Source organism: Malaya genurostris, chromosome 1, assembly GCF_030247185.1.
Source record: "Malaya genurostris strain Urasoe2022 chromosome 1, Malgen_1.1, whole genome shotgun sequence".
Taxonomy (NCBI): Eukaryota; Metazoa; Arthropoda; class Insecta; order Diptera; family Culicidae; genus Malaya; species Malaya genurostris.
This window is the reverse complement of record NC_080570.1, coordinates 116,315,330-116,343,022: the sequence shown is the minus strand read 5'-3', so window position 1 is coordinate 116,343,022 and position 27,693 is coordinate 116,315,330. Positions and strand designations below refer to the sequence as shown.

The 27,693-nt window shown below is 36.6% G+C and overlaps 4 protein-coding genes across 5 annotated transcripts; 2 read left to right on the top strand and 2 right to left on the bottom strand.

The window, feature by feature from the left end:
* The first annotated feature begins 4,509 nt into the window (after positions 1–4,509).
* Positions 4,510–13,985, top strand: LOC131425531 (putative fatty acyl-CoA reductase CG5065). The gene is made up of 6 exons (XM_058587484.1): positions 4,510–4,961; positions 5,027–5,332; positions 5,391–5,788; positions 13,127–13,387; positions 13,458–13,583; positions 13,639–13,985. The coding sequence occupies exons 1-6, from the start codon at positions 4,710–4,712 to the stop codon at positions 13,904–13,906; spliced, it is 1,611 nt and encodes a 536-aa protein (XP_058443467.1). The 5' UTR covers positions 4,510–4,709; the 3' UTR covers positions 13,907–13,985.
* Positions 13,986–14,042: 57 nt separating this feature from the next.
* LOC131425532 (ATP synthase subunit delta, mitochondrial) lies at positions 14,043–15,106 on the bottom strand. Its single transcript, XM_058587485.1, has 4 exons — positions 14,949–15,106; positions 14,585–14,797; positions 14,310–14,521; positions 14,043–14,246 (listed from the first exon to the last, which is right to left on the bottom strand). Exons 2-4 carry the CDS (start codon positions 14,793–14,795, stop codon positions 14,184–14,186), a joined length of 486 nt encoding a protein of 161 aa, XP_058443468.1. The 5' UTR covers positions 14,796–14,797; positions 14,949–15,106; the 3' UTR covers positions 14,043–14,183.
* Positions 15,107–24,318: 9,212 nt separating this feature from the next.
* On the top strand, positions 24,319–26,301 carry LOC131425528 (thioredoxin domain-containing protein 5 homolog). 2 transcript variants are annotated; one of them, XM_058587482.1, is made up of 3 exons: positions 24,319–24,516; positions 24,600–24,780; positions 25,093–26,301. In XM_058587482.1, exons 2-3 carry the CDS (start codon positions 24,620–24,622, stop codon positions 26,132–26,134), a joined length of 1,203 nt encoding a protein of 400 aa, XP_058443465.1. In that variant the 5' UTR covers positions 24,319–24,516; positions 24,600–24,619; the 3' UTR covers positions 26,135–26,301. The 2 variants fall into 2 exon arrangements, with proteins under 2 accessions (XP_058443465.1, XP_058443464.1); XM_058587481.1 differs by having other exon boundaries at positions 24,574–24,780.
* Positions 26,302–26,429: 128 nt separating this feature from the next.
* On the bottom strand, positions 26,430–26,901 carry LOC131425530 (MICOS complex subunit Mic10-like). Its single transcript, XM_058587483.1, has 2 exons — positions 26,702–26,901; positions 26,430–26,629 (listed from the first exon to the last, which is right to left on the bottom strand). The coding sequence occupies exons 1-2, from the start codon at positions 26,775–26,777 to the stop codon at positions 26,496–26,498; spliced, it is 210 nt and encodes a 69-aa protein (XP_058443466.1). The 5' UTR covers positions 26,778–26,901; the 3' UTR covers positions 26,430–26,495.
* Positions 26,902–27,693: the final 792 nt, after the last annotated feature.

Sequence of the window (27,693 nt, the reverse complement as noted above, 5' to 3'; positions counted from 1 at the left end):
CACGGTATCACATTCAACATATCATCACAGACTAACAGACATGACAGTATGAATAAATTCTTATCAAAATAATTTTTCGTGATGCACTAGTTCCACCTATATTGTACTGCGCGAACTATTTACTATCTGTACACCCCTTGTGTTTTGTAAAAGTTTTTTTACTAGTTGGCTTCCCCTCGTTTGTCAACACCGATCAGCTGATTGCAGGGATGCCTGATTTCATCATAATATTTGAAAATGAACCGTCACAATAAATTATTGGATTACGTTGATAATATTTTTAACTTTTTTGCGATGTTGGAAGCTAACCATTTGTTTGACTCAACGTTGTTCATCTAGACTATTTTTTATTGGTTTGGTAGTTTCACCTGAAATTAAGTGGCGGCAGACCAGAAGCAAGTAAATATTGTAACCGAACGGGTTCGATTTTGTATTGCGTTGGAGGATGAGAAGTAGGCCCAATTATGTATATAGTTTTGGCAATATGTATTAAATATGTATCCTGCATGGAATTTGCATGGACGTATACAAATCAATGCATTACAGATAATTCTGTATGAATGGCAACTCTGTTGGTAAATGAAAAAAATAAACACAGTCTAGATGACAGAGAGGATGTTTTTTATAGGGTAACGTGGCGCCATCATGACACATGTGAGTACTGTCCCAAATAAAGGAATATTCGAAATGACCGTTAAAATGATTGAAGAATCTAATTTGAGTGTCCTGTCTGTTAGTCTGTGATATCATGTCAATTGTATGGGTGCGCAGTGCTGCTGTTTTGGCGCGCACGAATTTGACATTTCTCTTCCCTACTTCTATGTACAAGTTTCGATGCGAACTCGCCTGAGGGCACCATGTTCGCAAAAAAGGATGTTCCCAATGATTTGTTCGGGAAATGTGAGAGCTGGATATCTTGTTAGTATGATGTCTTTGGTGATAGTAATGTAGTTGAGAGACCCGTGACACCAAAAGCGTCGTCTGGTGTATATAATGGGTGCGTAATGCTCCTAAAATGCATGTACAAAGTTGCCTGCGCATTTAACACAACCACAGTAGCTAATGGAAAAAAGTACAACCGTTTCTCACTAGAAGCGCTGTTAGTGTCTCCGTACAATGGGAAATCTATGTTTATTTGATTTATGGTTGCATTCAATACTCCTGGTGGTGTGTTCATGAGTGAAGGTGAGTACCGTGCAAAACGGATCCATGCCTGTACATGACGCATCGCAAGTCTGTCTGCTTTGCCGTCAGACAGTGATTTGAGATTTTGGGGTTTGTCTCTTTTGCTGCTTATGGGGTACATCAGCGTCATCATCTATTTGATGATCTCAGCTGATGTGTGATCACAGCAGCGACAATTATGATCTCAGGCACAAAATATTGAAGGACATCTCGATTTTATGTTTCGTCTTTGACTCGTAAACGTAAAATCAAGTCAAAACGGGTATGTGTACCTAGCATAAATTTGGGGGGGTAAAAATATTTGTTTTACCCTTCAAAGTTACCATTGACTTTCAATGATTTGTTTTAATCTATAATCTATAATATATTATATATTCAATAGGAATAGGTAATGTCATAGACGTAGCACTCCAATTGGCACATTGTCGCAAAACTGATTTTCCGGTAGCGACACCTGCCAATGAAAAATGGAACCAAGAAAGGAGGATTCATTCGGAAATTTTAATATCGGCAGTAGTGATTTTCAACATTTTTTATCGTTTATTCAATAGTACAAATAGATATCAGCAATAAAAGTACACTCGGAGTAGAAGAAAATCGATTTCAAAGTGATTACTGTTTTGGTTGGTTTATCGGGTCAACATTTTTTTAAACAGAAACCAGTGTAATTTTGATTTCTGAAGTACTAGAATGTTTAGCGATCTAGTACTATTTATTTTGGATACTTTATTTGTTATTTCCAGGCATTTGAAAAATGATATCAAACCAAGTTTAATGCACTATTCTGAATAAACGGTAGATTTCGCACAATGAATTAAGATTAACATTACCACCTCAGAGTAAAAACTTTTTCTTCAACTTCTATAATGATTTTCCAAATGAATTTGCCCGTTTTCATAAGAAATCGATGAAAAGGTGGAGTAATTAGAAATTTTCCTACCGATTTGACAGCTCTTGCTGAAAGCATCATCTCTAAACAAGCAGCGCCTCTACATTTCAGTTTCGCTACAATATGCCAATCGAGCTAAATAAAAAATCGATGGCTTAAGTCTTACCAAAGACATTATATTATCAAGATATACCGCTCTCACATTTCACGAACAAATGGCAAGCAACATATTTTTTGCGAGCATTGCGCACCCATACAACTGACATGATATGTTCAATGTGATATCGTGCGAAGGCGTAGCTGAACTGAACACTGATTTCTTTCTAAGCTGACAGGTTCTGGTCTTACTCAAGTACCTGCAGCTGATATTTCGAATTTTCCAAATACGCTCTTTACGATTTATTTGAGGCTCTCACAAGAAGGCTTTGGATATCTGAAAAGGGCTATTTGATTTATCAATAATCACCCTATTCTGAATAACGACGTATTAATTTTTCGATCGAATCCTAGTTACCTTTGATTTTGGTGGCGTTATTGGGAATACAAATAAAATACGATCGAAAAATCAATATTTCGTTATTCAGAATAAAGGTGAATAATATCGTAATGTTGTCAACGTTATAATTCCAATGCTTAACGCTGCTCAGAGAAGAGCTGAAAGCAGGAATAAAAAGTGTTCCGCTACGGAACAGCTTACAGTGCGGGTTGATTCAATAGTGAGGCGATTTTCTTAAAAGGATTCCTTTCATTATAATCAAAGTAGTGGGTCCAAAAATCGCTAAAAGCATTGAACAAAATATTGTCGTTTTTTTTATTTCGATTATAGAGGTTTTAACCTTAAGGTCATTCGCCTCTTCGGACCAGAAATATTTTCTGACCCTATGTGCGGGGTTGGGAATCGAACCCAGGTGGGCTGCGTGAATGGCATCGATTTACTCATCACGCTATACCCGTCCCCAAAATATTGTCGTTGATCATATTATTTTGAATTTTCATATTTCAGTGCCTACAAGATACTTTCCAAAGTCTCTTGCCAGAAAGCCCAATCTAAAAGCTTGATATTTAGAGCAATGTGGCTAAAGAAACAGTACGAAGCTTTTATCCAGAATCTTAACTGTTGCCTAATTCTGTGTTCGAAACAACAAAACTAAAATAAGTCTTCGCTCTTTCTTCGAACCCTGTCCCGCTTATCGTATTGTCCTTTTCGTCGATAAAAGTCCCCGAATACTATTGAACTATTTGAATTCTCAACGGACTCGATTGTTTATCTATGACCTTTAGAGGCTTTATCCGCTGCGCGTGTGAAATCTTTTTCGTTGCTCCCGAAGCGCGGTCGCTATGTCGTTTTCGTTTCAGTTACTTTCCTGATCCGGTCGATCTGTCTCGTATCGGCCAAGATGAGGAGTTTAGTTCTACAGTTATATGAAGGAAGGACGAACTGGTGAATTGATTTATTACAATAGGTAATGTTATCATCGAACAGGTCCACTCTCTCCTCGTCTCCATCTTAGTTGTTATCCCGGATGAAGCGGAATTAGCTTCGGGTCCTAAAAAAGAAAGAGTATTTGAAATGGTCTAAATTTATTACCAAGTAATAAAACCACTATATCGGAACGTCTATTTTCTTCTTTTTTTCTGTTTGGCGTCATCTCATTCCCGGCGATTGATGGCCATAAACCTAGGATATATAGTCACTTATTCTTCGCTTATATGTAATCCAATGGACTTTCTGTTTTCTGAACTAATAACGAAGTGTGTGTTGCAACATCGTATCGCCAAAGTACAGATAAAAATGCTTTCCTTTTTCGCGAAATACTCGAATTTTCACCGGACTAAAAACCATAGCAACATTAAATGCTGTCAGTTAGATATACTTTCTGTAGCAATCACTTTTAAATGCTGAATAAAATAGTAGGCTATGCTAGCATGTTCATTTTGGTGGATCAAACAATAGCGATCAGTTTGTATGGGACCTAGGGGTATTTTTATGTGTATTTCTTAATACTAAAGTCATCAGACGATTTTCAGAGAGATTGCATAACTTCCCATAAAGGAAAGTCACAAGTTTCTATTTCCACCTGATTTATTTACCTCTTTATAAAATGTAAACTAGTTTTAATTTAATTAATGCTGGAATCGATGGAAAATATCGATGTTCGTAACATTAATCATATCACAGACAATCCGACGTGATATTTTAGTATGGTGAGAACTCACACTGTGAAATGATTCATCGTACGCTTCATCGACTTACCTATTTTCACTTGCAATTAAGTATTATCGTTATCGATCTGCATCGCAACCTGCCACACAAAGATCAAGCCCGCATGATTATTGTGGATTATAGAGAAGATGGCAATATGTACTTTTGCGAAGTGCATCAGTTCGAATTCATGCCTCCAAGCACGCCGCACCTCGGGTTGTCAGTGCTGACTGTACACACTATTTTTCTGTTTGTTAATAAATGAATTTTAATTAATGCACGATTGCATTCATTAAACACCGTCTACTTAGCGTCCATCGACATCAGTTGTCAGTTACGTGTGCGTTCTCAGAAAGATAGGATCGTTCCGACTTTTTATTTTCCTCAGCCACTAACGGTGAAAACTAGCTAGACTAGCTCTGTAGTTTCAGCATGCAGGTCTTTTCAAATCACCCAATCGGACTGCTTCCTGTTGAGGAGAACTATGATCCCAGTAGACCTTCAATTCCGCAGTTCTATTCCGGCCGGGATATTTTCATCACCGGCGGTACTGGGTTCATGGGAAAAGTGCTGATCGAAAAGTTATTACGATCGTGCGGAGGCGTCAATCGGATTTTCATTCTAATGAGAGAGAAAAAACATAAAACTATTCAGCAACGGCTCAAGGATATTCAGGAATTACCGGTACATTTCCCTAATGTGTGGTGATCAAAGGACGATGAGTTGAGTTTTGATTTTCTTTTAAATAGTTATTCGAATTGCTAAGGAAGCAGCATCCAGCAGCTTTAGACGCAATGGTTCCAATCGCAGGGGATGTCGCTTTACCTGGACTCGGCATATCCGAAGAGGATGTCCGAATGATGAGTAATGTGTCGATCATTTTTCACGTGGCAGCCAGTGTTCGATTCGATGATCCTCTAAGGGATGCCATTCTGATGAATACTCGTGGTACTAGGGATGTGATTCAGTTCTCACGGTCGTTAAAAAATTTGAGTGTTTTGCTGCATGTGTCGACAACATATTCTAATCCAGATCGTTACGTGATCGACGAACAGGTCAGTAAGCCAGACGGGTGGAAATGTGTTACAAAATTGAAGTAATTTTCTGCCGCAGATTTACCCTCCGTATGCTGATTGGCGGGAAACAATCAAATTGGCAGAACAATTGGATGAGGAAACGTTGGACATCTTTGCGGCAAAATACATGGGTTTCCTACCAAATACGTACGTGTTCACAAAATCTCTGGCCGAACAGATCGTCGACGAGTACAAGACTGAACTGCCATTGATTCTATTTCGTCCCTCGATTGTCATCTCCTCGATGCGAGATCCCATTCCGGGATGGATAGACAACTTCAACGGACCCATCGGACTGATGGTGGGTTCTGGGATCGGAGTTTGTCGTACGATGTACTGTGATCCGGACAACGTCTCCGACTATACTCCTGTGGATGTGTGCATCAAAGCGATGATTGTGGCCGCGTGGAAAAAGGGAACGGATGAGATTCAAAGGTAATTACATAACCCGGTAATGAATGATTAGGCATTGTTCTTGGGAAACCCCGTATCACAGCTAACTCGGCGGTCGGCTGTAAAGGTTGTATCAATTAGATGACTTAATGCATATCGATTACGTGGGCAGCGATGAAAGGTAGCAATTAGTTGTTTCCCGCGTACGTAGTAGAAATTGTGTCATTTTACACAGCGCGATAGTGACATTCACGCCGGTTTAGCAGCTGTCTACACTGAAACTCGATGAAAATTTTAATAAGTGGATTGGTATAATGCGAGTACACAATGACTTGTACTAAACAAAAAGGGAGTTTGCTTGCGAGCACCACTTGAATTGAGTTTATTTATTTTATATTCATAGAACTATTCCATTTCAATATATGCGTGAACTTTATCAGCGGCACAACTAAATTTGCATTACGAGCCCGGTTCCGGTTTTCCGCAGCAACATTTGAACTTCAACCTCTACCGACTGGTCTATTATATAGCTAAGGGGTATAGTAGGGTGCCAAATTTGCATTATTTAACAACATTTATTCTTCAATGGTATTTACTTCCCGTCATAGTGATTATTAACTCATTCATGCTTACGTTTTCTGTTCCTGTAAAATTACACCTAAGATTCCTATTCAGTTGTAAACCATGCTGAAACATTTTAAAAATTTGCTCAAAAATAATCGAAAAACGAAAGTAATTGAGGATTTCTCAAAAGGATAATGTATGGAACACTTGTAGAACTATTTTGATACTATTATTTTGCTGAAGGAAGTATGTTGATACGTCAAGTCGTTTAAGAGTTATGCAATGTTTTTGAGATTTTTTAAGGTATTTTTTAAACTAATTTAAATAAGTTAAAAAAATAACACCCTTCCAATTTTCTCTTAAATTTTTACTTATATTATGACCTTTCAGTAACCGCATAGGATACATTTCTATCGATCTGGCATCTAATGAATATTAATATTTGATTTGATGCTTGACTAGTTTTTGATGAAAAAACAATAACTTTTTACTGATAGCTCATATGAATAAGCTTGGTTGAGTAAAATTGTGCGCAATGATGAGTTCAACCACTCTTCTGAAGACAACTTTTCCGTAGAACGTTTCACAAAAAAAGTTAAAACAAAAATAGTGATTTTTCAGGAGCCACTCTATTTTTACTAGGGAAAATTGATGCAACTCGATCAAACGAAAAGCTAGAGAGGTGCTTTTTTCAGCAAAGCTGCTCAAAATAAAATTTCCTACAACTTTATTGTACAACAAAATCATTTTTGAGTTCAATTAAGAAAGTTAGATTTTAGATTTCAATCTAAATGAGGATCACTCTAGTAACTTTTTTCATAATAAGGAGCGCCATTTGATTACAAACAACCTTTGTGAAGACACCAACTACAAAAAACTAATATTTAATAGTGAAAATATTTTTGTCACGCTAATTTCCGATTTCGGACCACTGTGCATTAGAATTAAGTTTCTCGGGTGTGACATAATCAAACAAAGTTCGGCGAAAATGAACGAATGTGTTCTGTTTGTCTGTGGTTTATGATCTTTGATTCCGTATATCTTTTGAAGGCTCTTGAATATCCGTACAGATTATGCATAATTTTGTATGACAGTTTGAAAGCTTTTTTTCACTATTACCGGTGCGTTCCGGAGAGCGGAAACCGGGGACTAGTAGTCCCAAAGTAGGTTTATATATCCAGTAACTAACAAGGTCTGCAAACTAGATGAATTTATCAGTAAATTTTATAAAAATTTACACCTCGTTTCGCCACCACTTTTGATAAAATCCTCATGAAATTGAGATTTTTTCACTTATTTCTCTGTAATACTGGAACCAAAAGTCAACTTTTCGGGGACTTTTTCAAGAATTTCAAGACTTTTCATTTGCATTTTAGTTTGTAAAAATCGGTTAAGAAATTTCCGAGAAAATTGAGTGCGCATTTTGTCATAGATTTTCACAATCCTTGTGATTCCAGAACCGGAAGCCGGATGAAAAGAAAATTCAATAGCGAGCTAGGGGACCATAAGACCTTTCGTTTGAATCTATGTTTGTTAAAATCGGTTAAACCATCTCTGAGAAAATGAATAACAATTTTTTTGTAATTTTTTGGTGCATATCACTCTGTAATTCCGGTTCAGTCATCTCTAAGAAAATCGATTGACATTACTTGTCACCTACACACATACACAAACAGACATTTATTCAGTTTGTCGAGCTGAGTCGAATGGTATAAGACATGGCTTAAAGGTCGGTTTTCACAGTGATTGAATAGCCTTTCTATATGAGAATGGCAAAAATAGCGTGATGGCTAGTCGATGTCTTTCACGCAGCCTACCTGGGTTCGATTTCCCACCCCGCCCTCAGGGTCAGAAAGTTTTTCTGGACCGAAGAAGTGAATGACCCTAAGGATAAAACCTCTATAATCGAAAAAAGACCTGGGGTTTAATCGGACATTGATAGTATCTATTATCTTTCTCCGGACAGAATCAGCCTAGATGCCGTGTGGAATCCGGCAGCAAAAAAATATATCCAAGAGTAGATCAACTGAGTTCCTACTTCCATGTCGTAAAAAGGCCCTAATTGCATGAGTTTCTCAAGACAATTTTTTCTTATCTATTCTTTCGAGCTTTTAAGATTATGCCAATATCTGGAAAAAATGTCTTTCATGTCCGTTTATTTTCGTGGCGTGATACGTAAGCGGTGCTTTCAGTGAAATTGTTTTGCTTCACTATTATTTGTAGTCCCTTTACTCCATACGCCTCTTTTACTAACTTAAATTAAATTATGAATTGAGTTGTCCAATGCATAGTCTATGCCGTCCAGGACAGTACACACATATTTTTACTAAATAAGCTATTCTAATGCTTTGTTTAGTGTGACGAACTAGGAACCTGTCCGGAAGAGTAACGATTGATATAGATATAGATATAGTTCATACCTTCTTTCAATATTACCATTGCACCTCAGTTTAGAACTAATTGGCCGTCAATTAAAATAACTCCATATTTATCTCTTGGTAACCGGCTGCCTAGAGATTGAGGTAAAAGAGCATAAGTTCAATCAAGTTTCGTTAGAAACTTACCAATGCATTTTGGCTATTTTAAATCAGACACCAGATAAATAAATTGTCATTTCCATTTTTGTAGATTGTTCTTATAAAATAATTTTCCTTGATATCGCATTTCGAGGTACGATTGAATTTGAACTTCACCGTATGCATATCTTTTCTAAATGTATATATTACACTATTAAATAGGAAATATCTCATAGCATCAATTAGGCGTCATCGCGAATCGGTATATTGATAATTAATTTATATGTATTATTCGTTTTGAAGTCGGTTACACATGAGCGTTCAGTTTACGAACCGGACCGATGCGGACTCGCCTGAGGGCGCCATGCTCGCAAAAAAGGATGTTGCCAACGATTTGTTCGGGAAATGTGAGAGCTGGATAACTTGTTAATATGATGTATTTGGCTAAACTAAACTGTACTAACAGGACCAATTAAATTTTTTAAAATAAATATTTATCGAAATATGAGTTAAACTTAAATTAGTGGTGACTTTTCAGACCTATTAGAGCAAATTCAGCAGTTGCACGATTCATATGGGTGGTCTATAATATAACTGAAACTGAAACAAACGTATCCCCAGCAAGCCGTTTTAGTTTTATTTATTCGAACAGTTCCACCAAAGATAAATAATAAAGACATGCACGTGCATATGAATATTTTTGAAAAATGTGGTTCATTCCCGGTACCTTCTGAAATGACCGCACTCACCGCTTGGTGGAGCGCGAGATTAATTGCATTGTTATCATTTCAACCAAAGTGTGCCATAAAATCTCAATATATACAAATGAGCTATTGAATCGAAAGGGTTCTCACGGTTTGACATTTGCATTAGGAATGTATGATGGGAACTCAGCAGTGCAACCAATTTATCACCATTGGTGCCAGTTTCACGGAGGACCGTAGATGTGCGCCAAAAAAAGATCGTGACTGTCATGTCTGGAAATTCGTTTGTGGTTCCACTGTCAAATTTAAAACTGGTATACGCTGCCGTTCTATTTTTTCTATGTTTGAAACACAGATAAAACGCTGTTGGGGCTGCCAGTTTATTTTGTTACAATTTCTAGATTTAAATTTTGAAACTGACATAAATTATGCACCTAGAACTAGAACACTCCTGAACATGCCCTTATGTACATGATTTGGTTATTACCCATCTACTTGTAATGTGTAATGGGGAAAAGGAGCTAATATACTAACTAACTAACTAATTCAGAGAGCGAATCGATTCAATTGAAGATTGCATCGATTTTTGTCGGAATTTTCTAATAATATTATGGTGCTTGAACAGTTTCGCATTTGCTCTGAACGACCATTCAGAGCAGTGCTGTCAATTTTTTTTTTCAAAAATCTGTATTTGGCGGAAAAATCTATCTGTACAATATCTTTCTCGAAAAATCAAACATCGATTTGGTGCGGAATTTTGCGACCAAAAAAATTCCGCCTCGACCTGGTTTACCCCTATGGAATCCAACACAAAAACTGAAAATCGGTATTTATCTGTATGAAAATTGAAATATCGGTATTTTGAGAGAGCATATCTGTATTCCTGTATCGAGTCCAAAAATCGGTATAAATACCGAGAAATCGGTATAGTTGGCAGCGCTGATTCAGAGCGATGCTTTCCAACTGATAAGTTTAAAATTACTACTTCAAAACCATCGTCTTTGTTAGGGAATGCCAGTCAGTCTGCAGAGCGTCTCTGATTTTTTACATGCAAAATAAGACCCTAAGATTTTCAATAATTGATGTCATTTTAGTCATTCGAATCGATGCGTAGGAATATTTCCAATCAGTAGATGAATTAATATTACTATTCGAAACAAAATCGTCTGAGCTGTAAGTGTTCGAAACCTCACCATTTTTCTATATGTTCATTCCACTGAATTTCTAATTTGCATTTCTAATGAAGTTTTTCATCATATGTTGGAATTAATTTGTAGCGATGTTTTTGCCTTTCTCATCTTTGAACGAGGCAAATTTAAGTCAGGTCTACGATGCCGTTCTATTTTTTGTATAATTGAAACTCGAGTAAAACACTGCTGGGGCGGTTATAAAATTCAGATTTAAATTTTGTAACTGACATACATTATGCAACTAGAATTAGAACACTCCTGAACATGCCCTTAGTATTATAACGAATTAGTTAAAATTCTGCATAGTGGAATTTAAGAGAACTTAAACTTTTAGTGGAATTTAGGCGAACTTAAACGGTCTAGTTTCATTTCACTAACCGCTCAAACCCCCAACAAGTGAAATTGTTCTTTAAAAATTGCTGGAACATTTCCACCTCGATTCTGTATTTCGTTCGAGTCGGGTTATTTCGATCGAATATGAAATTTTGCATTTTGTAGCTCGATCGAGTTCGAGTTTTCCATACAGAAGCATCACTAGATCGAATTACAGAATGCATTTTTTTACAATCGTTCGATCGAAATACAGAATAGGGATGTTTATGTCGATCCGACTTTCGGTTTCGGAACTAAAGCGCGATACGTGAAAAATTTTCAATTTCAGAGGTATTTTTTCACAAACTATGGTAAAAGCAGGAAAAAAATTAAAAAAACTGGCTGATAAATTCTTCTTTTTTGCAGAACTTGTTAGTTTGTGGGCATATACACTTAATTCTGGTCTCCCATTTCCTGTTCCGGAAGCACCGAAAGTAGTAATGAAAAATTCCAAAAATAGAACTCACTTCGATTTCTCAGCGATGCTTGATCCAATTTTCACAGAACTTAATTTAAATAAAAGCTCACATTGTCTCAAAAGCTACTGTGAAATTTCATCCGGATCCGACTTCCGGTTCCGCGATTACAGGCCGATGAGTGTCGAAGGTTTCAAACCCCCATGTAAAATGATTAATTAATTTCAATTAAATTTACACGATTCGTCATATGAATCGTAAAATTTATAGAAATCATATGGATACTATTTATAATATTTAATTAAAATGTATATGAAGTTTAACCATAATAACATGGATAAGAATATCATATATATTTATTATGAAAACTCGATACAATGTATCCCATTACATAATGCATATTCATTGAATGTGTCATATGGATCGTACACAGATCATTTCATTAAATACATATGAAAATGAATAACCTTTAATGAAGGTGCCCTTAAAAACTATATGATGTACAATAAGTTTTGGTTCTTCGTAAGCATTTTGAAATTGATTAGTATATCATATACATATTGAGCGAAAAGTCAATGAAACTTATTTTCATATAATTTTAGTGATCATTTGATTTGTAACGTGGATCGCATGTAGATTTTATTTTTATAGAAATATAACACATGCACATGTTCGGTGGCACAATCAAACGCCATGTACGTACATAGTGTACGGACTCGATGTTCGCCAACTGCTGAGCAGTGATTCCAGATTATCACAATGCCCATTCCGGAAATTTTCGATAGACAAGTATATCAGTATTATCTATAAATGATTTTTCAAGTCAGAACATGCAAAAAGGTAATTTCAGAATCCACATTTACTTCACTTGCAACCGTTTGAATGTATATAATATTCGCTAGAATTAATGATTCGAGTAACCTTCCAGTGTCTTCTGAATCGTACAATATTCATTCTCTGCAGGTTTCGTGATGAACGATTTATTGGATGTTGTGCCGCAATTATCAAACTTTGAATTGTTCTAGTACAAGATCCGAACAATGTAGAATACGGCTCTGAACTAATATTAAACAAATTTAAAAGACTATTGTTAGATTTCTATCTTCGCCAAATAAATGTAAATATACTGCAAATCTGACATCCGCAGTTTTGCTTCGCTCCTATTACAGTCGCCCTTCTTTCAATCTGATTACTACGGAATTTGTTCTGTTTTTGCTTTCCTCTATCACTGGTTCAATCGTATCTAGCATGTATCCGGTGTACGTGCACGAAAACTCGAGCTATTGTACGTACTGTGTTCGTTCGTGTACGGTGCTAGACATGAACTTGAACATGGACACACACAGTAAGTTTGAGGTTCGATATGTACTTGAAATCTGTCTGGGAAGGCTGTCTAAAACTGTTCTTCAATTCAGTAGTAAGTTAGTTTTGAAGATAGACATCCGTAGTTTTTTAAAAAGGTTGAAAAAATCGGGTTTCCTAACAAGCCGAAAAGTTTGAAAATACTACAATCATCAAATGCCTGTATGAGAAAAGATTCAAGATAGAATATAATCTCCGTAATTGAACTTTGCATCAAATACTTCCATTATATGTTTACTTCTCTCTTCATTTTTAGTAAAAAGATTGCACCGGAAGACAACGCGACGCTTCCGGTGTACAACTGTTGCATTTCAAACCTGCGCAACTCGACTATGGGTCAAATTATAGAAATGGCAAAAATTTTAAGCAACGATGTGCCATTGGACAATTGCGTTTGGGCACCGGGCGGAGGAGTGACGAAAATCTACATTTTGAACTTCATTCGGTTCATGATGTACCACATACTACCTGCCATGCTGATCGATGTACTGCTCAAAACCGTCGGACGACGTCCATTGTGAGTACCGGATACAACTTTATAGTGCTATATGACAACTAACTACCTTAAAATTATCAATTCTCGTCAGCTTAGCGAAACTACAGCGGAAGATTTACGCGGCTAACGTTGCCCTGGAGTATTTCATTTTGAATAATTGGGATTTTAGAAATCGCAACTTCATCCATCTGGCATCGGAGATAAAACCGGAAGACAAGTCTGATTGTAAATAAAACTTTAAACTTGGTTTTCACAGTAAAATATCATTACAGCAAAGAGTTCTACTATCGAGATTTTATCGAGTTCGACATCACACTATACTTTCGGAATTGTATTCTTGGTGCCCGACGTTACCTGCTCAAACAGAAGGACGAAGATATTCCCAAGGCTGTGACTCATCTGCACCGCATGAAATTGCTCGACAAGATTTGCCATTTGTTGATCGTCACCGGACTATTGTATCTATTTTTCATTAAGTTGGATCTACTGAGCATATTTTTGCATTTCGTTTCCACATACGCTATGCAATTGAATTGCTAGTTAGGTTGATGATCAGTTGAATGCATATTAAGTTTAATAAAGCTTTCAAGCATCTGAGAAAAATCATGAAATCGTGAAATATTTATTCTGAAAGGATTTTCTCATACTTGTCCCCAATAATCGATCTTGTCATGTGTGAACTGTTCTAAACTTGCTGAATCACTTTGCCAGATTTTATTGACTTGACTTCTTTGAATTGTCCACAACAGAAGAAAATTGGTAGTTTGCACTTAAGGAAATAGATCTACAGAAAATGTTTGACAGTTGGAGCTTAGAATTACTCGGCAGCCTTAACGAGTGCTTCGGCAACTTCAATTGCGATACCGGCTTCGGCCCGTTCCTACAATTATACAATGTTCATGATTTATTGAATTCACTGAGAAGATAGAAAGTTCCCGCTTACCACATCAGTTGAAGCGGATGAAAGTTTGCTCTGAGCGTTGGATAAAATTTCCCGACACGCACCAGCATCGAGATCCTCAACCGGGTGAGCTTCTTCGGCTAGCACTTGAACGGAGGAATCTTCGTTCACAGAAATCGTTCCACTGGAAACAAATACCTTCTTGACACCTCCGTCCTGCTCGTACACGGTAACAACACCAGGTTTAAGCACGGCTATATAAGTTGATGGAGTATAATTGAATACCCTTTCTTGCTTTACGGAAAATTAGAACTTACCTAATGTCGGCACATGCTTTGGTAAAATACCGAAGGCCCCGCTGAACGAAGGTACATCAACTTGGCGAATGCTTGCAGAATCATAGAAGACTTTGTTGGCGGCGGCCAGGGTGAAGGCCATTTCATCAGCATAACCACGAACCGATGCTGTCAGCAATGCCGGACGGACCGAACTGGCCAGGCGTGCAGTACTTCTTAGTGCGAACGACATTTCTTTTTTTCCGCAAGGTGGAACAGCAGAAATTATGTAATCAAAGATTTATTGTGAATTCCGACGAAGGTTAACAAACGAAACAATGGTAATAGCAATAAAAAACTCAGTGACAATAGAACTAATCTAAAGAATAAAACTAATTCTACTTACTTGGAGTTTTTGTATAGATTTTCACACCGAAATATCGAAATTATCACGCAGCAACGAAGACTGTCCACCGATAACTGTCAATGTACTGTCCCCGACATTACACGACGAAAAATTGAAATTGTCGTATCTCTAAATCCATTCTCCCAAGTTAAACACACTTCACATTAAATACTCACTTACCACAGTACCAAACAAACACACCCAGAACCGAGGGGGACGACACTAAAAAACTGCACTTCGCTTCGATTAGGCTTTTTCACGCTGCATACGATTATGCACACTTTCCTTCTCTTTGCTACACATAGTAACGGTTGAATATGGATCGATCGTCTTTTCTTGGATTTTTGCTGGTTAAAAACATAATCATGGAGATATGATGTATCGTAATAGGCCATGAAACCTGAAAGTTGCAAATGTCACATGAAGATGCCAGATGCAGACAGTTCGGAGAGTTGTGAACTATCGTCCTGTAAAATCAGTTTTGTTATATTCTGGTGCATAGCGAACCCACACACCGAGAGCGTATGCTTCGGATTATCTGCCATATCCTGTCGGAATGTTGGCCATTCTCGTTTAATATCTGCGTCATTTTCCACAATTTCTATATTCAACTCGAACCAAAAATTATTCCGAATTTCATCTACATCGTACACTGTAGAGTTTCTCTTGTAGAGACGTTCCATTGTCTGATTTTTTTAACGTCTGCGAATCTTCAAAATATGCTAGAAGGGAAATCGTGAAGTAAACAAGTATGTAGTTTGCTGTTAATCTGTATTAAAGTAAAAAAAATGAATTGTTATTCTTTCTATAAGATTTTCAATAACATATTAAACACAGCTTTATTCAGTTTATGCTTCAGTATTAATGAAAAACGTTTCTAAACATAAAAATTGCAAGTCTTAGCATCTAACAAAATATAAAACCAGTTTAATATCACAGACAGAGATATCTTCGGGTAAACCTTCAAAGGGCTACAATAAATTGAAATATATTCCATCTTCATGCTCCCAGCTACTAAGAGAACAAATTTTCAATGTTTCATTTACCAATCTGTTGACGAATCAATGTTGACGCTCAGTGAATGTCAAGACCAGTAACAGAAACTTTTTAAGAGATCATATGTTCTTTGACTTTCTTTTACACGGTTAGAAACGCTTTCAAACGGATCGATCTAGATGTTTGGATAGATGTAGTTTTTTTCGCTTTCCATTGACTTTTTGTATTTTATTTAAAAAAAAACAGATCTGTCGTCCCCCTCGCCCAGAACCAAAAATTTCTTGTAATTTACCTAATTTTGAGTTTTCTATTTATCTTCTCCATTATTCATTAGTTCTATTATTAGCAGAATACTAAAAATAAGCTAGATTACACGAAAGCGATGTTTTTGTTCAATAAATATCTAAAATGAAGTACGATGAAGTTAAGATTATTCACGACAAACAAAAATAAATAAAATTGTGCTTTTGTTTTTTTTACATAACTGCAACCTCAAAACTAAATAATCGTCCTTTCCACCAAACTTCGGAGATCCGTTCAAAAACCTAATTTGAGTAAAAGTAAAAAAGGTTCTAAGTAGTTTCCATTAGGCACTTGCGAAAATGTACTGAAAAGTGTCTTATAGCGAATGTTGTTAGTTCTAAAACTCTAACGCTAAAAATGTTGAGAGAATTTTTTTTCTCGCACACTAATATTAGCACAAAAGCCACATGTCGTTCAAATAAAAGATGGTAGGTTAAATTTTCAGGAAGATTTGTGCACTTAAATTGTTTCAATAACAGTGGAAAACACGAACAAAATCAAAGTCAGCTGCACGAAAGGTATACAAATTTGAAAAAATGTCAATTTAACATCCGAAAATGGAAACTTCATCGGATTGACGAAAACATTGTCAAAAAATCAAAACTGCTCATCAATCCGACAATACTTTCTCGATAGAGAGGAAACTATCAAATATGTGCAATGAACTCCTATCCAACAATACTTATAAATCCAACAATACTTTCTCTCCAGAGAGAAAACTGTTTAATGTGTCATTTAGGGGATAGCCAAATTTTGTGCTAGGGCACATAACCGTTTTTATTATTTTTACGTTTCGTCTTTGACTCATCAGTGCAGTGCAGTTGTTTAATATGTGCACTGAATCTTTTCTCTATATTTCAATATTTAATTGCAATATCTTTAGCTCTATACGCTAGATTTTTTCGAAAAATGTGGACAGAAATTCCACGCCAATTGGAATGACGGTATTGACAATACTTTGGATTAACAATAATATTGTCACGAGTAAGGGCCGCTATTTGTAAATGTGTACTGAGGGAAATGAACTGTTCTAATTGACCTCCTGTCACGACGTCATCTTGATGAGATCAAAATGAAAACTTCTAAATCAGCTGAATGCAATTTAAATAAACAATCAGTAATGCAATCGTTTTAAGGACACTTGTTTATTTTAAGACCTTGTTTATTGCACGAAAATTAGTAATTTTTTGTCGATTATCTGACAATAACTTGTAGGTTTACCTAATATACAGTAGATAGTGTTTTTGGACATCAAGCGGAAGTAATTTTCACAATTTGAGAGTGACTATAGATTGTTACGTATCGTAACAATAAAAAATCCTCAATTTCCCCATACATTTTTTTTGGAAAATAATAAAATGTACAATATATTGAATTGTTGAAAATAAAAATGTTGCAATCAAAATACAGTAAACTGTATTGGATCCAGCAGATCTGATGGTAAATCAATTGTTTCTGCTGTAAAATCAATGCCATCCCATCATGTTAATTTTATGGGTATGCAGTGCTGCTATTTTGGGACGAGTTTGACATTTCTCTCCCCTACTTATATGTATGAGATTTGATGCCGATTTGCCATGCGCCACGCTCGCGTTGTCAATTCTCGACGAACATTAGAAAAGGTCTCAAGTGCAAATGACAGTTTCTCTTTGTTTACTTTCTCTTTCTCTTTACGAACTAATAAGCACAGACTAACAGACATGACAGTATGAGTAAATTCTTATAAAAATATTTTTTCGTGATGCACTAGTTCCACCTATATTGTACTGCGCGAACTATTTACTATCTGTACACCCCTTGTGTTATGTAAAAGTTTTTTCACTAGTTGGTTTCCCCTCGTTTGTCAACACCGATCAGCTGTTTGCAGGGATGCCTGATTTCATCAAAATATTTGAAAATGAATAGTCACAATAAATTATTGGATTACGTTGATAATATATTTAACTTTAGCGCGATGTTAGAAAGTAACCATTTATTTTTCTCAACGTTGCTCATCTAGATTATTTTTTATTGTGTTGGTAATTTTCACCCGAAATTAAGTGGCGGCAGACAAGAAGCAAGTAAATATTGTAACCAAACGGGTTTGATTTTGTATTGCGTTGGACGATGAGAAGTAGGCACAATTATGTATATAGTTTTGGCAATATGCATTAAATCTGTATCCTGCATGAAATTCGCATGGACGTATACAAATCAATACATTACAGGTAATTCTGTATGAATGGCAACTCTGTTGATAAATGAAAAAAATAAACACAGTCTAGATGACAGATAGGATGTTTTTGATAGGGTAACGTGGCGCCATCATGACACATGTGAGTACTGTCCCAAATAAAGGAATATTCGAAATGACCGTTAAAATGATTGAAGAATCTAATTTGAGTGTCCTGTCTGTTAGTCTGTGTAATAAGTGCAGATCGAAAATTGATGATTTCAGTCATTATTCTATGCGAAGTGTTAGAGAGAGGGATTGTCGATAGGGCCGTAATAATCGAAAGAGAGCGTAAGCAAAGAAAAACTGTCATTTGCACTTGAGACCTTTTCTAGTGTTCATCTTCAATTATTTATTCGGGAAATGTGAGAGCTGGATATCTTGTTATTATGATGTCTTTGCTAGGGTCTACGATGCGACTACAATGAGAATGGCCCTGTGGTTGAGGAAACAGTTCTGCGCAGAGCTTAAAATTGCCACGCATAGGGATCATCATCAGAATTCCAATTCTCATTCTTTCATCAATGAATTGAAAATCTGTGACGCTTGGCTATAAAGAGTGACTAAAATATGACAAATCGGAGTAATTACATCTCAGAACCTTTTTGAAAACAAAAACTACTACAAATTCGAGTACCAACATGTAAAATTCATTGTGCAACCTTTTTCTGTCATTTTCGATTCTCAAAGCTTCGGTTGAATACCGAATGTTTTCTCTGAAAACAGCAAATGACTGAAAGGGCATATGATAGAAGAACACAATTCATCTGTTTTTCAAAGAAGGGCGAATCTTACAAAAGTAAACAAATCGAGTTTCTCTCACCTACCAATAAATTCTCCAAAATCCTACAATTTTGCCTAAAAAATCGGATTCTACAAAAATCTCAATCTTAGTAATTCAAAGAACTATAAAGGGCGAAACTGTCATTCCATTTGTTTACGAAAGTTTCGCCCTCCGTGTTCCATGCAAACAAACAGGGCGATACTTCAATTCCTAGTAAGGAAGGGCGAAACTATTTGTTTTCTTTATTTTTGATGGTTTCCGAACCTTTTACTACTGGAAATAATAAATGAGACGATAAAATTACCCGAATATTTATCTTAGTCACGAAAACCAACTAATTTCACAAAAAATGCGCAAGGGCGTAACTTCATCATTCACACAGGAAGCATAAAAGTAAACAAATCGAAAAAGGGCGAAACTCTTTTTATGTTGATTTATTCAGTAGATATAGAAGGAAAGTGGTAAAATTTGCATACTATTTAAAGATAAACGAACAGATCATCGACTAATCAAAAATTGATCTGATAATATACGATGATTTCTAAATACGATTTGAAACCAAAGTCGAAACATTCATCGATGTTTTTCTCCATTTGCTGTCAGTGTTAGATTCGCCGTTCTTTGAAAAACAGCTGAATTTTGAAACTACTGTTCCGCATATGTCATTGACTGGACATGGATTTTGTTCCCATAGTGTGCAAGCGAAGCTGAGAGTGACATTGATTTCTTGTCATTTTCGTCTATTTTGAGTCAATGAAAATGACTTTTATTAGCACTGGTACTGAGTTGAAAACGATGAGAATCGCCCTGTGGTTGGGAAAACAGTACTGCGTTGAAGACGTGGCTCCCGAGGCCTGGCTTCAAATTCGTAACGTGATGTTTCTTATCATACACGCTCGTTCAATGTTGCTGTAAAATGAGTACAATTTCACTCATTTTTTTTTAAAGTGGAACTACTCCCTTGTGAGTAACTCTTGTTGAATAGTTCAAAACTAAATCTCGGTTGATTTTTCATTAGGGCGTATAAACAAGTGACAGTTTCTCTGTTTTCGCTGAAAATGTCAAAGATTTCTATGTGGAAAAATCCTGGTGGATACGGTTGTATCGTTTGAGTTGTATATCTGGCAGCGATGAGGCAGTCGGTCACCAGAATGTCTGCCAGCCATATTTTGTTCGCTGGTAGCGTTTAGTCAGCCGTCTAGCAGCCATGCTCATGCGGGAAGCAAAAGTGAGTACAAATTACTCACTTGAGAGTAACATTGAATGAGCGTGTATGTTTAATGAATCCCCGCATAGCGTTTTGGCTACCTGGGCAGCCATGGCCACCAGACGGCTACCAAAATTGATTCAGTGACGGTTGTCAAATCCAATTTGACAAAACAAAGTCGCCTGTATCTAAGTTAGCCGAGCGTTTGCATCTTCTCACCTTCGCTGAAAATGTCAAAGATTTCAATGTGGAAAAATCCTGGTGGATACGGTTGTATCGTTTGAGTTGTATACCTGGCAGCGGTGAGGCAGTCGGTCACCAGAATGTCTGCCAGCTAAGGGGCAAATCACTCTAAACTCTAGACAATCTCATACTAATAAACTCATGTCATTCCAAAACAATTTTCTCTAATCTCTTTCAATCCCAACTAGTCTAGATAAATTTGGGTAATTTAAAACTAATCCAACCTACTTTTGCCTAATCTTGTTCGAAGTGTATCTGTCATTCGAGCTCCCACGCAGAGATGCCATTTATACAGATTTATCTGTATTATACAGATTTTTACATGCGCATACAGATTTAACACAGAGTATATATAGATTTTATACAGATTTATACAGATACCACAAAAAATAAGAAAGAAATAATGAAACTTTTTCGTCTGAGCGTGTTTGATTGCCCATATTAAAATGAAAATTTTTTCGCGCAGCTGTTTGATGATGAACGCTGAAATACATTTATATCATAATTTGAAACCAATTTGAACTGATGTTCAAGGAAGTCATGGTGTCATGAAACTTTATTGTCAGACTGAAAAGTTGTATGACCTGACTTGACGTTGCGTATTGGGCGTTTGAATTCCATGTTTGAATTACAAGTCATCATTTTCAAACGAAAAAAGTATATGGATTTACAATTCAATTGTGGTTGATAACAAAAACAATTAAATTTCGTCGTTGAATGCTCTTGTCAGTGCGGCAAGGACTTACGATATAAAGGAATGCTCCTTGCATCTGCCATTCTATAACAATAATTTAATGAAATAACATCTTTAAACATCATTTTATTTTACAATACAGATTTTTATACAAAGCAATATAGATTTTCTATGAAAATATCTGGAATCTCTGCTTCCACGTTTACAGCTTCTTATGTCAAAATAATGCTTTTCCAGATCTCGGCTAAACTTCTCTAATCCCATTCTAATCCAGCGAGATCCCTGCTAAACTTTTTTACTCCCGGTAAAACTTGTTTGAGTTCAGACAAAGTTTAGAGTGATTTGCCCCTTGTTATACCTTTTTTATTGCACGAAAATTAGTGATTTTTGGGTCGATTATCTCGCAATAACTTGTAGGTTTACCTAATATACATTAGATAGTGTTTTTGGACATCAAGCGGAAGTAATTTTCACAATTCGAGAGTGCTCTATATTTTTGTGATCAACCATTTTACAATAGGATCTGAGATTGTAACGTATCGTAACAAAATTTTTTTTTCGATTTTCCCATACATTTTTTCTTAGAAAATAATAAAATGTCCTATTAGCGTATTGTTTAGAATACTACACATACAATAAAATAATTGAATCCAGCAGCTGTGAAATCAATGTTAATTTTATGGGTACGCAGTGCTGCTATTTTGGGACGAGTTTGACATTTCTCTCCCCTGCTTATATGTATGAGATTTGATGCAGATTTGCCATGCGCCATGCTCGCAAAAAAGGATGTTGTCAATTCTCGACGAACATTAGAAAAGGTTCAAGTGCAAATGACAGTTTCTTTTTGTTTACTTTCTCTTTCTCTTTACGAATTAATAAGTGCAGATCGAAAATTGATGATTTCAGTCATTATTCTATGCGAAGTGTCGATAGGGCCGTAATAATCGAAAGAGAGAGTAAGCAAAGAAAAACTGTCATTTGCACTTAGGACCTTTTCTAATGTTTATCTTCAATTATTTATTCGGGAAATGTGAGAGCTGGATTATTATGTCTTTGCTAGGGTCTATTATTATGTCTTTGCTAGGGTCTACGATGCGACTACAATGAGAATGGCCCTGTGGTTGAGGAAACAGTTCTGCGCAGAGCTTAAAATTGCCACTCATTCTCAATGAAAGAAACCATTCCAACAGCCTCATTTTCAACATTTTACTCCCACATTCGTAAATGACCGACACCAGAACAAACGAAGAGAAACGAAGCATTTTCGTTTCTCATTGAAAAAGAGAGAGTATAATCACAGACTAACAGACAGGACACTCAAATTAGATTCTTCAATCATTTTAACGGTCATTTCGAATATTCCTTTATTTGGGACAGTGCTCACATGTGTCATGATGGCGCCACGTTACCCTATTAAAAACATCCTGTCTGTCATCTAGACTGTGTTTATTTTTTTCATTTAACAACAGAGTTGCCAATTATACAAAATTACCTGTAATGTATTGTTTTGTATACGTCCTTGCGAATTTCATACAGGATACAGATTTAATACATATTGCCAAAACTATATACATAATTGTGCCTACTTCTCATCCTCCAACGCAATACAAAATCGAACCCGTTTTGTTACAATATTTACTTGCTTCTGGTCTGCCGCCACTTAATTTCGGGTGAAAACTACCAACACAATGAAAAATAGTCTAGATGAACAACGTTGAGTCAAATAAATGATTACCTTCCAACATCGCGAAAAAGTTAAATATATTATCAATGTAATCCAATAATTTATTGTGACGATTCATTTTCAAATATTTCGATGAAATCAGGCATCCCTGCAAGCATCTGATCGGTGTTGAGAAACGAGGGGAAACCAACTAGTAAAAAAACTTTTACATAACACAAGGGGTGTACAGATAGTAAATAGTTCGCGCAGTAGAATATAGATGGAGCTAGTGCATCACGAAAAATTATTTTTTATAAGAATTTACTCATACTGTCATGTCTGTTAGTCTGTGATTGTACCGCGGTCACTTGAACCATGGTAGGATCGGAATTTACCTTATGGACAGAAAATTTTGGTTGATCTACTGGCCATATTCCTGAGTTGTTCTACCCACACTTTTCTCATTTCTCACCAGGAAACAATTAGTCGGTAACTTTGTCAAGTTTTCGAATAGATTGGTAGTAAAGATCGCAATCATATTTTATGTAGAGCTCCATAGTGAAACCTGGCAAACAAACAGCTAGGTTTCGTACCAATTCATGGATAATAAAATTTGAAAGCCTACTAAATTAAAGAACTCCGAAACATATGTTGTTACTCACCATAAAATATGTTAGATGCAGAGAATTATAAGTCTATAATCCTTTAAACTCCCCAGAAGTAATCTAGAGATAGACAAACTATCTCAATTTGTTTGTTTATTTATATCTCTATGGTACCTCGGTAACTATTTAGTAGCAACCAAAACAGTGTTGCTTAGGAATTTTATTTTTATCATTAACAAGGGGTCGCTATATTTGTGGTAACTGGCGGTAAATCGCTCACGGACACTTTTTATTCCAATTTTACTTTGGAGTGCCTGGTCGTGTCGTCGGTACTGCGTTGAAGACGTGGATCCCGAGGCCTGGCTCCAAATTCGTAACGTGATGTTTCTTATCTTACACGCTCGTTCAATGTTACTGTAAAATAATTACAATTTCACTCATTTTCTTTAAAAGTGGAACTACTCCCTTGTGAGTAACTCTTGTTTAATAGTTCAAAACTAAATAAGCAAAGTGAGCACAAATTACTCACTTGAGAGAAAGATTGAATGAGCGTGTATATTTAATGAATCGGGTCTTTCCGGCTTGTAATGCGGTTTTACCTAAATTTGGGTAAAACATTATTTTGTGTAATTGAGTAGAGTTGAGTAAAAGTGTAAACTGTCATCGGCTGTTGCGGTGTTTCTCGTGGTTTTCTTTCGTCGTATTTCCAAGATTATTTCTTATCTCTTCGTACCTTTCTTTTCCGCTTACAAGTGAAAATACGACGGTCAGCGGTCATTCATTTTAGGGCTACTGTCGTTACTTTTTTATTTAATTTCAAAATAAACTGTAGATAAGATCAACACTTGAAATTTGTTACTGGTAAGTTGATCCGCACTACCGGCAAATATTGCTTATTATATATTGTCGTCCGCTAAGGGGCGTTTTTATCATTCCATACACAGGACAGGAAGAGCAGTGGAAGATGTTCACCTTCAGTCGAATTGTCGCATTTTTACCAGTGCTGCTTTTGTCACCGGTTATCAAAGCTCACGATGAGGACACACAAAGTGTTTTGCTCACCAAGGAAAACTTTCATTCAGAGCTGAATGAAAATAATTATTTCGTCATGTTTTTTGCTCCATGGTAAGTTAATCGCTGAATGTCTGCATTATAAATCAAAATCTGCGTAACTTTCTTTTTAACAGGTTACCGGGAGCTATTTTAGGTGGATATTTTTAGAATCTAGCGCGAGTGTGGAGGTGTCACACGTTTGTCTTCTGATTCTTTTGACCATAAAACATTTGGGTTCTGCTTCCTGAGACAAAAATTCTTATCGCTATCTCATTCCTGTTATCTCAAAATAGAAGATGTCTTTCTTGTCTTTGCTTGTTCTGCCGTCCTGTTTTTGTGGTATTCGAAAATTAAACAAGATAATTATGAGTCGCACTTTTTCAGGTGTGGTCACTGTAAAAAACTTGCCCCAACATGGTCTAAGCTAGCGGAATCGAAAACACTACAAGTTAAAATCGGCCGAGTAGACTGCACTACCGATGGCGATTTGTGTAGTGAGCAAGATGTTACCGGCTATCCAACGCTGAAATTTTTCAAAGCCGATTCGCCATCTGAATCATCGGTGAAGTATCGGGGGGCTCGAGATCTGGATGCTTTCACAGCTTTTCTGCGTGAGCAACTTGGTCTGCAGAATGATGATGATGATGATGATACTGCGGATGCTGAGTCGAACGCCGTAGCAGAACCACCGAAACCTGTTTCACCATTGGTCGAGCTAACTGATGACACCTTTGCAAAGCATATCTCCAGTGGGAAACATTTCGTAAAATTCTTTGCTCCCTGGTGTGGTCATTGCACTAAATTAGCTCCCACCTGGGAAGAGCTGGCTAGAACATTGGAACATGATACTGCTATCAGCATTTCGAAAATCGACTGCACTCAATACCGACCGATTTGTACCGATTTCGAAGTTAAAGGTTATCCGACACTATTATGGATTGAGGACGGCAAGAAAATTGAAAAGTACTCTGGGTCACGAACTCACGAAGATTTGAAAGCGTACGTTTCAAAAATGGCAGGCGGTTTGAGTTTAGATGAGGCATCCGCGCAAAAGGTTGACGGAGCAGAAAAAGACAACACTTCGATTGTGCTACAATTATCGGAACCGGATTTCCAGCATGCCATCGGTAAAGGAGTTACCTTCGTTAAGTTCTATGCCCCTTGGTGCGGTCATTGTATGCGACTTGCACCGACTTGGGAACAACTGGCTGAGAAATTTGTAGGCTCAGACACGGTCAAGATTGCCAAGGTTGACTGCACACTGGAAGTCAATAAGGAACTATGTGGCGAGCAGGAAGTGAACGGTTTTCCAACCGTATTTATATACCGAAACGGGGACAAACTGAGTGAATACAACGGAAATCGCTCGCTAGAGGATTTGCATGATTTCGTTACCCGCCATTTGGGTGAGCACGACGAGTTGTAAGTTTTCCATTATTAAAATAAGATGAGAGTTGTGTCCCCGAAAATTATAATTCAATCATATCTGTGTGTGTTGATAGCAGACAAAAAATGTACAGGGGACGAAAACAAACTACCCGTAGAAGCATTTATTAAATAAATTTGGACACGAGCCAATATCATAGGGAAAAATCGTGTTTTAAGAGTTTCCTAGTGATGTATTACAAAGCGTTCTTTGAAAATGTTGACGAATGTTTCCTTTTTTTTCTTACACCGGGATAGATTTTAGGGATTTCGGAGTTTAGTTATTTTGTTACCTATTCACTTCAGCACAATGAATTACAGACGAAATTTATTTAAACAAAACACCGTTCTCATGCTATCTTTCACTTGCCATTTAACGAACGCTCGCAGTTTGTATAAGCCATACCGATCCCAAAACCAGAACCCATGATAATTGGCCAGGCTCTTCGTTTGAAGAAAAGCAGTGAGAACATACCGCCTAGCACCAGACCACCACCTGAAATTAGTTGATAAACAATAGTTTCAAGTTATGTAACGAAAAAAAAAGCGTAATTAATAAAATTCTTACCGAATTTTACAACTGTATCGGTGAGGCAGCGATCGATCTTCCTGCCGTACTGGTCCTCAGCAAGTGTTTGAGCCATGTTTCGATTTTCACGTATCAAAAATCAACAGCTTCAGCAGAAAATCAGGATTTTTACACCCGCATTCGCACCATTCGAAAATGTGTTGAAGTATTGAAATGTTTTTCGGCAGACCAATGACAATACTTCATATCGGTTAGCATCTCTTATTGGAATGCACTGAGAAAATACCCTTTGCGTTATGTAGATTGAAAACCAACTCGATAACACAATTCACGCATTTTTATGTGATAACGTAAAAAAAAAATCTGTCATCATCCTCTTTTGCAAGAAATTGCAAGCGAACTATAAAAAACGAGTATTGATTTTAACACCAGACGAAAGAGAAAACTTTTCACTATCTTTTCAAGTATGGCTTACTCTCAGCGAGTACCGAGTTTTTCGGAATTCCTCTTCAAAGTTAATGTTGATAGATGGCTTATTGACCGTTATCACAAAAAAGTTGAATTTTCATATAGAAGCACCAAACTGTTTCTTGAAAATATAATCTACTCATAATAATCAAAATTTCATTTTTAAGACAAAGAAACCGAGTTACCGTGAATTACATGATATTATAAAGTTGAATTTTACACTTAGGGAAGTCGTGTGAGACTATCTCTATAATAGAAAGAAAAGCTTTGTTATCGTTCCCGAACATAGTGGAACGTTTTGAAAGATCGCGGCGAATAGTCGAATAGGTGACAGTAGTGAGCACCATGTTTCCAACGCAGCGCAAATTTAGAATTTACAGAGGTTTTTGAACAATTTTGGTCGAGTCTGTGTATCTGTTAAGTGTAATTATATTTACAAATTAATCGAAATTTATTCTATTTGACTCTACTATACTTGATAAATATTTACTATTTCGCAACTAACGTCACAAGATAGTAGCAGACACAGATACAGTACCCAAGTAACCATGTGCATTATATCA